Genomic DNA, 15,185 nt, shown 5'->3' on the forward strand with positions numbered 1-15,185 from the left:
GTTCGAAATGCACGCTGAACAACTGTCGTCGATTCACTTCTACTGTACTCAATAACACAAAAAGCTTTCTGTTGAGCGGTCGCCATCTTAGCATCAACTGACGCTGACACCTAGTCAACAGCGACTCAAGCGAACAAATGTACAACTAAATGAAACTTTATAGCTCCCTTAATTCACCGACAGATAGTGCTTAGCTCTGCCTTTTGTCATTGCAGAGCTTTAAATTCCTAAAGTTGTGGTATTCTTTTTGAATCACCCTGTATATCTCAATAACTTCCTGCTTACCAATCTTTGTAGATTACTTCATATTATTCATCAACTCTGCTGCAACCTGTACACAGCCATTTATGTATGAATGATCACCAGTCATCTTTCCACCAAAATGAACTCCACTACAAGACTTCAATATCCTCCCTTCCTGCCCCTCCCCCAACTGTTTCCCACCTATTCAGTTTAGATTGATTTATCCATCCTTCGCTATAAACCCAAACTGTTATCTCCACAATCTCCTTTTTCCTCTGTTATATCCTGCTCTCCATCCTTTCCCCTTCTCTATTTCACCCCCCCTCCCCTCCCCCCCCCCCCCTGCCCCGCTGGTCAGTGTCCCCCGTCTGTATCAAAGTAAGCTTGTTGGTGCCATATTCTAATTTTTTGCCTTGGTCCCTCCTCTTTTCCCCATGCCTGCCCTCCTGCTTCCCAGTTCCTTTCACTTGCTCCATCCAACGCAACTCCTAACCAAAACTACACACACAGTGCCGGAACAATATGTGTGTGTTTTTGTTTTGTTCTTAAAAAGTACTGAAGAAAGACATTATCTAATAGCTATGTTGCACCTTCCACATCTTGTTTGTATGCTTGTCTGCCACTCAGTGCATCAATTATTCGGAGGGTGATTACCATTGCTCTTTCTTCAGTTTGTATACTACCAAGGATTTTTCATATCACCATAAAGTCTCTTTCTATCCATCTTTTAAATGGTTCATGACAGCTTGCTGTCTATTTTGCGCACTTTTTGTTTGTGGCATTGTCTCACAGAGAACACAATTCTGATTTTGTAACCTTAAATGATTCACAGCTTAAGTAATTTGTAACAGAAGAGTTCTGACATCGGTAACTGGTCTGAGTGTGCAGGCAATACCACAATGTTTTATCCCCTTGGTACCTGAATGAATTTATACATGAAAGAAAAAAATCAAAAATAATTTTTGTAACAAATAATGAAGTGTTATAGAGTTCATAAGGTCAAATCTAAGATATGTTATATCTGTCAGACATAATTGGGTAATGTTGCATATTTGTAACAACAGGCATTGACACTTGCAACATTTCATTTAGTAGGAGATTTTTATTTTTGATGGTAGATTGATGAAAGCAGTTTTATTTGACCTTCATGCTCCTTGCATAATAATTCTCCCTATGTTCTCTGATTTTATTTGTCATGTCTTTTCTCTTCTTGCAGAGTACCTCTGCTATTCTGAATTTGAATTCTAGTAGATAATTTAATTCATTATGGTGATTTTTAAAACTTTAACAGTTCTTCCGCAGGTGGTATATGAGCTATGAAATCTCTATTTACATTTCTTGGAGCATAAACCTCAGGTATCTGTTGCTAATAGCATACAAGCTTCGGCATGTTAGCAGTTCTTTAGAATTTCCACATCCCAATAAAGGTGAAATGCAGTCAGTAAACACTGTTGTGGTTGGCTGTTCATTAAAAACTTGTAACAAATTAAGGTGTATTTATGTAATTAATGAAAACAATTTATCACTGAAGTATTCTGGCACTATGAATCAATGGAAATATTTGCTTACAATACACTTGACTTCATCTCTTGCATGCACCTACAAATTTACACAAATGCCTAACAATGCATATTTTATACAAACATTATTTACAAATTCACTTGCACATGCAACTTATTTGTCATGGTACATCAAAAATGTGATTTGTGTCACGTCGTAGAGACTTGTGTGTGTGTGTGTGTGTGTGTGTGTGTGTGTGTGTGTGTGTGTGTGTGTGTGTGTGTGTGTGTGTGTTTTTATGAAGAAAGGTGGGAACAGAAAGTCACTCTAGAAGTACCCAAAACACTAGGGAGACAGCAGCACATGTCAGAAGCTTTGGTAGCTCCATGTAGAATCTGCACCTACCACCAGTGCCACTTAAAAAACAGTTAACCTTCCATTTATTAGTGTTGTTTCACATGATGTGGATTCACGATAGTCAGCATTAAAGGGTTAAATGTGTTGCTCTGTCAGCACATTGTTCTCCAGAATATCACTGCAGAGCTGTGTTATTCGGTACAACACGTTACTGAACATTATTTAATGTACAGTTTCAGTTTACCATTTGCACATGCTGAACATTTGACATTAAAACAGTTGTAGTTTTAGTAAGAACTAGAACATGAAATTTAATGTAAGCATCCCAGTTTGGAAACATTATACCACAAAACTATGTCTCACTATTGCATTAGCTCTCTAGCACTGCTATTCATGTTGTAGATCTAGAAAATGGAATTAGAAACGTGAAAACATACCAACTCCATGTAACACACAAGTCTGCAATTTTAGGAACAAAAAATGTTTTTAGTGACAAAATGGTTAAGAATGAGTACATGAAACAAATGAGATATTTGAGCACCACTACTATTCTGTATATACATTTTAGGAGGTGTGAATGTCTTAAAAATGCGGTAACTGGCATCTGTCTCTCACTCATACAGTAAGACAGGAAATCTTTAAATATGTATCGTACTATTTTCCAAATGCTGCTTGTGTTCATAAATGTGATTGCTTTTTTTAAGGGACATTGTTTTCTTGTATGCTGAAAGTAACAAAATGCTCACAGCATGCTGCTACTCAAAGGCATGGAAAATCTTTAAAGTATGCAAAAATGGTTTATTACCTTTAAATAGTTTAATATTTTCATCAGCATTTTAAAATCAAAAATCATAGTGTATGTAAAAGGTGAACAGGTTTGACTCAACAGCTTTAAATATTTTCATTAGAAAATTCCCAACTGTGCTTATAGAATGACAAGAAAGTCAGGACAGAGCTGCACTAAAGGCTTGGAAATTACTTTCTCACTCATGAACTGGATTTGCAGACACATCATTCACCTCTTCTGCATGCTCTATTCTATACATCTCTTTATTATAATACATTGAAATTATTGCTCAACCCCAAATACATTTTCTTCTGTTCACTACATCAAGTATTTTTTTTTAAACTTCAAGATGCACACAAGGTTAACAAAGACATTTCTTTGACAAATACACAAGACACTGTTAATATTGTTGATAATTTCTTCAGCTTTCAAAATGGTTAGCTGCTTCTTTTGAACAGAGACAGCAAAAGGCACACAATTTTTTGACATATGCTGATCCAGTTAATGTAGTAAACAGTATAACATGTGCAGACAAAAGGGTCAGGAGTGATATGAGAAGACAGAAAATATCTGAAGGGGTGGATGGAGTGACAGAAACTGTTTGGATATGGGAGTGGAGGGAAATCCATACTAATTACAAAGGAGGAACTGAAATTGCAGAGATCGAAAAGGACAGTAAGGTATGTAGTATTCTATTGGAAAGAACATGAGACAGATGTACACAGGAAGAAGTAGTATGAAATGCAACAGGCAGGGGAATTAGACTGAGATGACAGTCCAGATGTAGGGAAATGTGCTAAGAAGAATAATTAAGTAAACTTCCGCTGCTGTGATGGAAATTTGTTCTCCTGTAAGTTGTACCTACACCTTTCAATTAACAATATACTTTAATACAGGGTGTTCTGCGCAACTTGAGAACCAGCAAAGATGTGAATTTGAATGATGGTGGTGGAGACAGTCCTACACAAGAAAAGTTGACTGGTTCATGTGATCCACCAGAGATGGTAGAACTGGAGTCTGGGAGACCTGCACGTAAACGAAAAACTTCACAGAACATTCACAGCCATGGAAGTTTCTTTCTAAGAGTAGGTGCTATAGGTGAGCAATAGAAATTATTTTTTATTAGTAGCTGTAAAACATCTTTCAAAACTGTAATACATCTTTCAGAAAGTTCTTCATACCACACACACACACACACACACACACACACACACAGATAAATTTGTTGAAGTCAAATCAGCAAGTAGCACAGTAAAAAGAATGATATGGACAAAACAGTTATTGAAATTCATGTCAGATATAGAAGTGTATATGACTGGTTCTTTTTTTAAGTTCAGGGATTTTATGAAACAATGCAACCTAAGGTAACTCAAATATCTTTATCAGTAAAGTTCTTTCTTTAAAGAAAGAGACCTGACCTGACAGCAGCAAAACATGTATCAAGCTGATGATGACCTTCAAATACACAGTTGTCAGAAAGTAGCAAGAGAAGAATTAAATAAGAAATGTTATGGTTTAGCATTGTACTAATATATTTTTGTTCATCCCATATATTTTACCATATATAATTTTTTTGCTCAGGTATAGTGAAATGTGTGTGTATTGGGGCCTATGTTATGGGGGTCTTAATTGTAGTATAAATTTTTTAAATCCTTTTCAAACTTCCTTTATGGTTTTGAGAAACATAGTGCTGCAACTTTATTTTTCATTTTTCATTATTTTATTTTGAATAAACCACTTTAAAATATTGTTTAAAGTTTCTGCTACAGTAAATGTTTCTGGATTGGTTTTCAGAAATCTGTGGCCATTAATGGAAAAATGAGGTGTGCCACAAGACAAGACAGTAGAAAATTATAAAGAAATATAACATCCAAAAAATAGAAGAAATGAGACAAAGAAATAAAGGAGAACTGAGAAGAGAGCAGAAAATGGAGATGGAAGAAAGACAGAAAAAAAATATGTGGGGGAGGGGGGGGGGGGGGAGGGAGGGAGGAAGAGATCAGGTGTTGCTATAAAATTCAGTTGAAGAATAAATCAAGGCACTGAAGTATAGTGAAATTATTGTAGGAGTATAGATGATAGAGAAGGAAAACTATGCATATAACTCGGTGTCAGTCTGCAGACAACAAAATTATGAAAAATCTTTTTCTACCGCACGTTCTCCATGAAAATGTCTCACAGATGTTCATTTCACTTTAAAAATCTATAGCACATTTCTTACGTATCTACTCTATGTGCTGGAATCTAGCAGCAACATCCAGAGCAAGGGATAGAGATTTATAGATTGAGATTAAAAATATTATTTTCAGTATGGTTCAATAGAAAAACTTTAGATGAATTGAAAAGTATTATGTAATAATTTTCCTCTGTTCGTTAGAAGAATTGTTACTGCAGAAGTTCCAAGCTTTAATATAGTAGACTGAACTGTATAAGATAAATCAGTCTTCCAGAAAATATGATTTCTAATAAAATTCTTGTGACTTATATTTGACATTTAAAAAAAATTGATTAAGGGCTACCATTTCTGTATGCTCAGGTAATAAGTTCTCTTTCTTTACATAAGTAGCTTCAAAGATGATATTCAGATCTCAAAAATCAAAGCAAAAAATACATATTTTAACAGTTCATGAAAATACAAAACTGTCAAAGGTAGTCATTGGTTACTTCAGGCTGTTGTTTTACTGAAATAGTAGTACTGGCTTAGTTAGACAATTGTTGTCCTCATGCAAGCCTAAAATATATATATGCATTTGCATCCATACTCTGTAAATCAATGTGAAGTGCATAGCAGTTACTAGGGCTTCTTCCCTTTCCATTCATATATGGACCATGGGAAGAATGACTGTTCAGATGCCTCTGTGTGCTGTAATTAATTTAATCTTATCCTGACAATCCCTTTGGAAACAATATGTAGGGAGCTGTAGTACGTTTCTGGATTCATAATTTAAAGTTGGTTCTTGAAACTTTGTAAGTAGGTTTTCTTCAAGATAGTTTGCATCTATCTTCAAGTATCTGCCAGTTCACTTTCTTAAGCATCTCTTTGACAGTCTCCCATGGGTCAAAAAACCTGGCACTGAGCAAAATGCTTTTTGGAAATTGAGAAATACTGCATAACCTGACTGCCTTAATCCATGGCTTTCAGGATGCTGTATGAGAAAAGTGCAAGTATGATTTTACATGATTGATGTTTTCAGAATCCATGCTGGTTGGCATGGGGGAGGCCATTCGGTTTGGAATATCTCATTATGTTTGAAATCAGAATATGTTCTAAGATTCTGCAACAAATGGATGTTGAGGATATTGGATTCTTGTAAAAGAATGTGATCTGTGCTTTCTTCCAAAAATACAAACACAGAAGCAAATATAGCTAAAACAAAATTCAAAAACATCCAAAGTTTCAGAAATGAAACTCTTGGTGTATGCTAAAGTAGACCTGCACTTCATAATATCACTATTTTAGTAAATTTATTCAGCACACATTAAGAGTTTTGTTTTTGAAATTATCAGTGTCTTTGCATTTTATTTTATTCTTGTTTTCTTATGAATCTCTGTCTTTTTAGGTCTGCTTTCTAATGGCATGAGTATAGAAAACGGACAATATATTATTTTTGAGAAAAGCTTTCATTCCATACTTCAAGAAAGAATATAAAACATGATACTATTTACATTCTGATAAATAAAAAAGAGTCTTCTACTATAAGCTGCTAAATATTACAAACTCTAGTATAATATGAATGGGATATGTTGGTACACCTCCGGAAGACATTAATGTAATTACGTTTTTATGTCATGTGACTTTTTATATAAAAGGAAAGCAACTCAAGGTGCTGTAAAAGACTATTTTTGGAGGACAGTGGAAAGCTTCTCTCAGTTGTAGTCCTTATATCAAACTACTTTTTTCAAAAAGTAGAAAATTGGAAATACTAGTGTTGTTCATATTGTTTAAGCACTCTGTTGAGCATAATTAATATTTTATTAACTGATAGAATATAAAAGAATTCTTTTTTATGCAACATTTTTTAAGAATTCTGTATGTGAATATAGAAAGGATTGATTGCTACTGACGATGTAGAGGAGATGTTGAGTCGTAGATAGGCGTAATGAAAAAGAATGCTAAAATACGAGGGTTATTCCAAAAGTAAGGTCCGATTCGCCGTAACTATTGAAATTTGGCGCCAATGACAAAACACGCATGCGCGCCGACTCCCGGCAAGCCTTGCGCGTCAAACGCCGCCATTCGCTTTGTTACTGTTGCTGAGTGTAGTTCACAGTGTCACTTTACAATGTTTAAGACAATTGATCAGCCCGCCGATTGTGAAGTAAGGGCAGTGATACGGTTTTTGTCTGCAAGAAACAATTCATCGGCGGAAATCCATCGGCAGATTACTGAAGTGTATGGTCCTAACATAATGAGCGACAGTAAAGTGCGCAAGTGGGTGCGAGCTTTTAATGAAGGACGGGATAATGTGCACGATGAACCACGGTGTGGCCGACCATCAGTGATTTCAGACGATTTGGTCAATGCGGTTGACAAAAAAATTCGTGAAGATCGCCGATTCACTATTACAGACGTAGACATGCATTTTCCGAATGTGAGTAGAACAACTTTGTACAGAATTGTGTCTGAACATTTGAAGTTTCACAAATTGTGTGCCCGTTGGGTTCCCAGGCTGCTTACTGAGCCCCAACTAATGAAAAGAATGGCTTTTGCTCTTGATTTTTTGGAGCGATATCATAAGGAAGGTGACAGTCTTTTAGACAATGTTGTCACAGGGGATGAGACATGGGTTTCTCACATCACTCCAGAGTCTAAACGTCAGTCAATGCAATGGCGTCACACGTCATCGCCAGTCAAGGTCAAGGCAAAGCAGACAATCTCAACACGTAAGGTTATGGCGACTGTGTTCTGGGATAGACGTGGAGTATTGTTAGTCGACTTTATGGAGAGAGGAACAACGATTAATAAAGCCGCCTACTGCGCTACCCTGACTAAACTTCGACGTGCAATCCAGAATAAGCGACGTGGTCTTTTGTCGTCTGGAATCTTGTTGTTGCATGACAATGCCAGACCCCACACTGCAAATGAAACGCAAGCTCTGATCAAGAAATTTGGATGGGAACAGATGGGCCATCCTCCTTACAGTCCGGACCTGGCGCCAAGTGATTTCCACCTGTTCCGTTACTTAAAGGAGTTTCTCGGCGGCAAGCGCTTCGACACAGATGATGAAGTGAAAGAAGCAGTTAAGGACTGGTTATCATCAGAGGCGGCCGATTTCTATAACATGGGCATTCAAAAGCTTGTTGAACGATGTGACAAATGTTTAAATAAGTATGGAAGTTATGTAGAAAAATAGATAAAGATGTAAGGAATGTAAATAAAACAATTGTTTTGAAAAAACATTTTAGTTTTGATTTTTTTTTTATAACCGGACCTTACTTTTGGAATAACCCTCGTATTTAAGCTTTTGGACAAACTCCCTCTTCTGAGGTGGAAACACATCCATCCACACAAGCACAGATCTATCACATATGACCACTGTCTCTGGGCACTGGGACCCAACTGCCCCAGCACCTGGAGACAGTGGCCATGTGTTTGGGAGTTGTGGTTGTTGATAGGTGGAACTGGGATGGTGAAGTCAGATAATGTGCTCAAATGGAAGGACTGGAGCCCCCACATCCTTGCTACAGCATTCAACAGGTTTAGAGCAAAAAATTTGTGAAGACCAATACCAAACAAGTACTGTTTAAACAATTGTCAGGATTTTTAATTAATTACCATCAAATAGATATCAACAAACAAACAATACTGACTGAATAGTCAGTTGCAGGGGTGAGGTCACAGAGAAGTTAGCTGAATGTCTCAGACACAGCTGTTATTAATTACCAAAACACCTGTCATTATGTTGAAATCAAGAACTGTTTGTAAAACCAACAAATAACAATATTTAAAAAGAGGTAGCCTCCAAGAAACAATTTTACTGAATTAAAATGCACTGAAGTTTAGGAGAATTTGTCACATACAGCTACTTTTAGTTATGAGAACCACCTATCATTACACTGGAATCAGATTTTTATAAGCAACAAACAGTGATATTTAGAAGGGAAAGGCAAGACAGCAGCTTTCATTAAACAGTTATAAGAAATAACCTTATTAAGCAGCAAATTCTAGGATTTCTAAAGATGATCTGTGACCCCTTAATGGACAATAACAGACAGTTAACTTCACTAAATTAATTTGGGATAATGTCTCATGCCCAGCTGCCATTAACTATAAAACACCTTTCATACACTGAAACGAAATACATGTTTTTTCCTAAGTAACAAATAACTATTTTTAGAAAGGGGAGATGGAGGAAGACAGGCAAGACAGCAGCCTTCAGTATACAGTTATAGCAAATAACCATATTGTAGTGTGATTGATCACATGTGAAGGTAACACAAAACCCACCAGAACATGAAAGAGAAGGAAGAGAGGTGAGAGGCAAAGGCAACTCTCTTTAAGAGTGGGCAGGATGGGGCCATTCTTCCACTCCTTAAGATGCCAAGACTCTCGGGCATCTGTGCTAGCATTGAGCCAGTCCCAAAAACAACTCCAAGTAGCCGTCGGCTCCAAACTACACTAGGATGCCCACTAACACAAACCACTTGGCAGGACAGACAGTGACTGCTTGTGAACCATCATTAGGGTGGACCATTGGACCCCACACCATCGAAAGCCTTGAGTCACTCGCACTTCCAAAACAAATTCCAGCTCCTCACTGACCTCACCAATTATGAAGCCTTCCTACATTGCACTTTCATCATTAGTGAGGGCGCCACTTGTGAGGTCCAAAGTTAAAAGGCAAAGATGATCCTAGAGGGAGGAATTCAATTTAGTATTGAGTCCACATGGCTCAGCTGTGTGGATGCATGTGTGTTTCTACTTCAGAAGAAAGACTTTGTCCAAAAGCTTAAACATTTTAACATTCTTTTTCATTGTGCCTGTCTGTGATTCAGTGCCTCGTCTATGTGGTGAGCAGCAATCTATCCTTTCTATCTAGTTGTTATTTCATCCTGGATCCTCCATTGTTTGCTATATGTGAATACTGTATACTCAATGAAAAGATGACACATTGAGTTGTAGACAGGTACAGTGAAAAGACACTTACTCTTAGCTTTCAGCCAAAGCCTTCATCAGGAAAGGAAAAAAAAACACACACACACACACACACACACACACACACACACACACACACACACATGCACACATATGACCATCATCTCCAGCAGCTCGAACCAGTCTGAGGAAACATGATACTCGGACTGGTCTGCGCTGGCTAAGATGGTGGTCATGTTTGTGTGAGGTGTGCTTGTTTTTGATGAAGGCTTTGACTGAAAGTTAATGTGTAAATGTCTTTTCCTTGTGCCTATCTGCAACTCAATGTGTCATCTTCGTGGTAACAATCTCTCTTTTCTTTATATTGCTGATATTCCAACCTGGAGTTTCCATTGTTATACTGTACACATAAGATAAAGGCTGTTGCAAGTCTATTTTGTACTGTAGTAATGTGGTTTGTTTAATTTCAAACTAGCATTTGGCCTTGGGACAATGATCTACAATGGACTTGAATGTGGAGCTTTCTTCGAAATTCCCTTCAACTCTCCTTGCTACCAGATACTTCGAGGAATTAATCCAGTGTTACAGATGATTTTCACTTTCATGCAGATGTACTTTATATTCATGAACTCAAGGGTATGTATAATCTTGTTCTCTACTGTGCACTGATTTTTTTCCTGTTTGATATAAACATTGCCATGTTTTGTACATCAAAGGTAATTCCTGCTTGACTTAGTATTGTTCATGGGTCCTTCAAAATGTATCTTCTGCAGTCCCTTTCTAGCAATCTTTGTAACCAGGTTTTTATAAAAGTGTGAAAATCCAATAATCTTTTCTCTTCATATGTTGTCTGGGTAGATTATCCTAAATTTTTGCCATGGGACCATCAGTTGCTGTGATAATACACAACTCGCAAGTGGCAACTAATAAGTATCATACTGGAAAAAATACCTCTAAATTTAAAATTTATAACATATGTCAGTGGTGACTTAGTTATATTTATCACTCTGCTGAAAGTAAACTGACCAGCTGAATGGAATCAAAAATGCCTTGCAAGGAGAAAATAAAATGAATGTTAACAAAAGTAAAACAAGGGTAATGGAATGTAGTCAGATTAAATCAAATAATGCTGAGGAAAGTACAGGGAGATTATAATGAAAGTCAAACTTTCAAACCGCTGTAGAAATAAGAACACTGCTCAGAATGATGTCAAATTGCAACAGAATATTATCGGAGAAGGGAGACAACATATGACAGAAGAAGAATAAATAGTTACGAAATGTAGCAATAGATGGCACTGTAAGCATCATAATTTAATGGTGGTCAACTATGAACGACAAATGAATCATACAAGAATGTGCATGGGTGCACAGGTGTGATACTGTTAGTTACATAAGCCCATCCACTACGGCAAGGTCATCAGACGGGAAAAATCAGTATTTAGTTGTCCTCAGGCAAAAACCCGCATAAAAAGCACCAATAACATTGATTTTTAACTGCCCTGAGGCCAAAAAATGCATAAAAAGCATCAATCAAAATCAAATCAGATTATTAATTTCCATGTGACTGGCGCAAAACATAGTCAATATTCTGTCCACCATTTTCTGCAACAAGTTTATATCAAGAAACAGCATAATCCACAACTGATTGAAGTGTTTCCGGGATCACATTCAGAAGGTGTTGCGTAATGTGTGCTTTCAATGCAGCTAAGTTTGTGATCGGAACACTTAACACAACATCTTTCAGATAGCCTCACAGCCAGAAGTCACACGGATTAAGATCAGGTGATCAGGACGGCCAGGCTGTAGTGAAATGGCAGCTGATAATTCTAGCATTTCCGAAGTGGCACTTCAGCAGCTGCTTAACTGGCTTTGCAATGTGCGGAGTGTGCCATCTTCCATAAAAATGATCGCATCCATGCTGTTGAAAAGCTGGAATGATGTGGTTGTTCAAAAAACACTCATAGCACTTGCCAGTGACTTTACAGGTAACAGCACCGGAAGCACCTCTCTCTTCAAAAAAATATGGCCCTATGATAAATGATGCTGTAAACCTGCACCCCTCTGTGACCTTTCCAGGATGAAGTAGTACTGGTTGATTTGCATGTGAATTTTCTGTTTCTCATATTCAACAGTATTCTGTCAGATGGAAGTGGGCTTCGTCTGCTGACAAAATCTTCCACAGCCAGTTACTGTCTGCTTCCATGCGAGCAAGAAATTATAAAGCAAAGGTCTCTTGCTGGCAGGTCAATGGAAGCAACTCGTGCACATGGATAATTTTGAATAGATAGCAAAGAAGGATGGTTCATAGGATTTTACACACAGGGCTCATGGGTATGTCCAATGTTCAGGCAATTCTCCGTGCACTACACATTTGCACACCACCACTCGTCTCCTCCTGCATTGCTGTGGCCACTGCTTCCACTGACATCAAATCATTTTGTTTCCTCTCTTTGCCAGGTTGCACACCAAAAGAACTCATCTTTTCAAATTTCCAAATCATTTTCTCCAGACCCATGGCAGTTATTGGACCAACACCTTTTTCCAAACCCTTCAATGTCCGGAACTTCTGGAGAGCAACGTGTACACAGTCATCGTCCTTGTAATACAGCTTTACAAGCAGAGCATGATCCTGCATAGAGACAGTCATGGCGAATGTCACAGACACAAAAAGGATAACCCAGCGTATTTATACCAACTTTAATGGGTCGAGCGCATGACAGGTGTTTTCATTTATGTATTCTGACACATACAGTGCCATCTATTGATCAATTTTCACACTACTTTTTTTCTTCTGTCATACATTTTCCCCCTTCTCCAATAATATTCCATTGGAATTTGACATCATTCTGACCAGTGGTGTTATTTCTACAGCATTTTGAAAGTTTAACTTTAATTATAATCACCCTGTAGATTAGAAAAAGAGACACTAAAAGTGGCAGTGAGTTTTGCTATCTAGGCAGTAAAATAACAGATGGTTGCCAAAGTTGAGCATTTATGAAGCGTAGACTGTAATAGAAAGAAAATTGTTTCTGAAGAAGAGAAATTTGTTAATATCAAATATAAATTTAAATATATTAGGTCTTTCCTAAAGACCTTCATCTGGAGTGTAGCCTGTATGGAAGTGAAATGTGGATGATAAGTAGTTCAGACAAGAAGAGAATAGAAGATTTTGAAATGTGATGCTACAGAAGAATGCTGAAGATTAGATGGGTAGATCACATAATTAAAAAGGAGGTACTGAATAGAAATTAAGAAATCTATGGAGACACACACACACACACACACACACACACACACACACACACACACACAAAGAGGGAGGGAGGGGGGGGGGAGGTAAATAACTACAGAAAGAGAGCAAGAGGAGATGAGTACAGTAAGTAGGTTCAAACAGATATGGATTGCTGTAGTTTTCAGAGATGGAAAGGCTTGCACGGGATAGAGTACTGTGAGGAGCTGCATCAAACTAGTCTTTGGGCTTAAAACCACAACAACAATAGTTAATTTCATGCAAATGGAATGTGTAAATGACTTGACTTGATTTTGTTACTGTATAATACAGAGTTCTCTAGTTAATTAATTCAACAGTCATTATGACATACCTTAAGAAAATATAAAAATAAGCTTTTCCCAGTGATTAGGCTTTGTAATTTGGGAGATGCATTATTCCAATGCAGTTATTTTTCATTAACAGAATAGTCTTTTGAATATGAAGACACCAGTAAATAAAAGCAGAGTTAGTGCCCTTTGGTTCAGGGCTTACAAAATATTATTTGGCCATTGTGAATAACAGCATCATTCTCGGGGGTTAAGACAAAGAATAATTCTCAATGTCTAATTTCTGAAATATTTAAGCATTGCAGTTTATGAATTTAAAATTCTGCTTGATATTTTAGGTCCTCCAATTTGCATGACACAATTCTGAGACATTCAGTTGTAACACAAATGACACATATTCATTCCATATCTCTTTTCTATTTAATTAAAGACTGTTCACTGACCAAATAGAAAAAAGAAAAGGAATACAGGTCAGGCAAAATAAAAACAAAGAAAAGTACAAGAAAGGTTTTATTTGTTTATCTGGTTCTGTGAATATTTGGGTTTCATCACTCAATTGTTTTTAGTTCTTCTGGAAGCATATTGAAAATGAAAGCTGCTGTGTAGTGCACATATTTCTGTACAATGCTTAAGGAAATTTTATCCACAGTGTATATAGTTTTTCCATTTGGTGTTCAGTGAATGAATGTTACAGTTTCTTATGAATGAGTCAGTATTGCCAGCAACGAATCTCATGATAAAATATATACACAGGGACAGCAGAGAGAGAATTCTGAAATACTGAATGATGACCTACATGAAGTTCGAGAACTGACACTGCAGATCAGTCTGACTGCCCATTATTGGGCTAAGAATATTCGTGGTGAGTGCACAGACTTGCCTCAAAATCTAATACTATAAGTGATATACTTTGCAGCAACTACGCCATTTACCAAGAATGCTGTATTATTAACTCAGAAATAGGTGGTCAGACTCATGTGCAGTGTCAGTTGGCGAATTTCATGTAGGCCATTGTTCAGGTATTTTGGAATTCTAACTCTGCTGTCCCTGTGCATATATTCCACTATGGGATTTGCTGTTTGCAGTATTGACTCATTATTTTTTTTAAAATCTTAGATTTTTTATTTTATTTTTTAGCTGAATGGGGAAAAAATGCAGCATAAAATATGGGAAATTGCGGTTGTGGCTAGGTCATTTAGGGAATCTTGTTTGTCTGTTACATTTATTTTGTTTATTGAGGCAATCATATCCTGCTGTGGTTGATGTGGAAGTCCCCACTCCACATCTCCACCTTTCTTCTCTATTCACATGGAGAGCTCTGTGGCTTTAAACATTTAAGCTTTATAGGTTTCAAACTGATTCTTTGGCATTGCCCAGTTACTTATTTTTTCCAATCTTTTATTACATAGGAATAGGTATCAGATACATCCATATGCTTTTGATATTTTTGAAAGTATAAGTACAATATTTGCTATTTGGGGAGCAAAATAACTGATGATGGTTGAAGCAGAGAGGATATAAAATGTAGACTGGCAGTAGTAAGGAAAGCATTTCTGTAGAAGAGAAATTTGTGAACATTGAGTGTAGATTTAAGTGTCAGGAAGTCTTCTCTGAAAGTATTTGTATGGAGTGAAGCCCTGTA

The 15,185-nt window shown here is 37.0% G+C and overlaps 1 protein-coding gene across 1 annotated transcript in view; it reads left to right on the forward strand.

The window, feature by feature from the left end:
• Positions 1 to 15,185, forward strand: part of LOC126475356 (proton channel OtopLc) — a 763,792-nt gene that overhangs the window by 639,251 nt on the left and 109,356 nt on the right. The window contains exons 7-8 of the mRNA XM_050103169.1: positions 3,784 to 3,985; positions 10,459 to 10,619. Of these exons, the coding sequence (XP_049959126.1) occupies positions 3,784 to 3,985; positions 10,459 to 10,619 (363 nt within the window). The remainder of the gene's footprint in view (positions 1 to 3,783; positions 3,986 to 10,458; positions 10,620 to 15,185) is intronic.

This window comes from Schistocerca serialis, chromosome 4 (genome assembly GCF_023864345.2).
Source record: "Schistocerca serialis cubense isolate TAMUIC-IGC-003099 chromosome 4, iqSchSeri2.2, whole genome shotgun sequence".
Classification (NCBI taxonomy): domain Eukaryota; kingdom Metazoa; phylum Arthropoda; class Insecta; order Orthoptera; family Acrididae; genus Schistocerca; species Schistocerca serialis.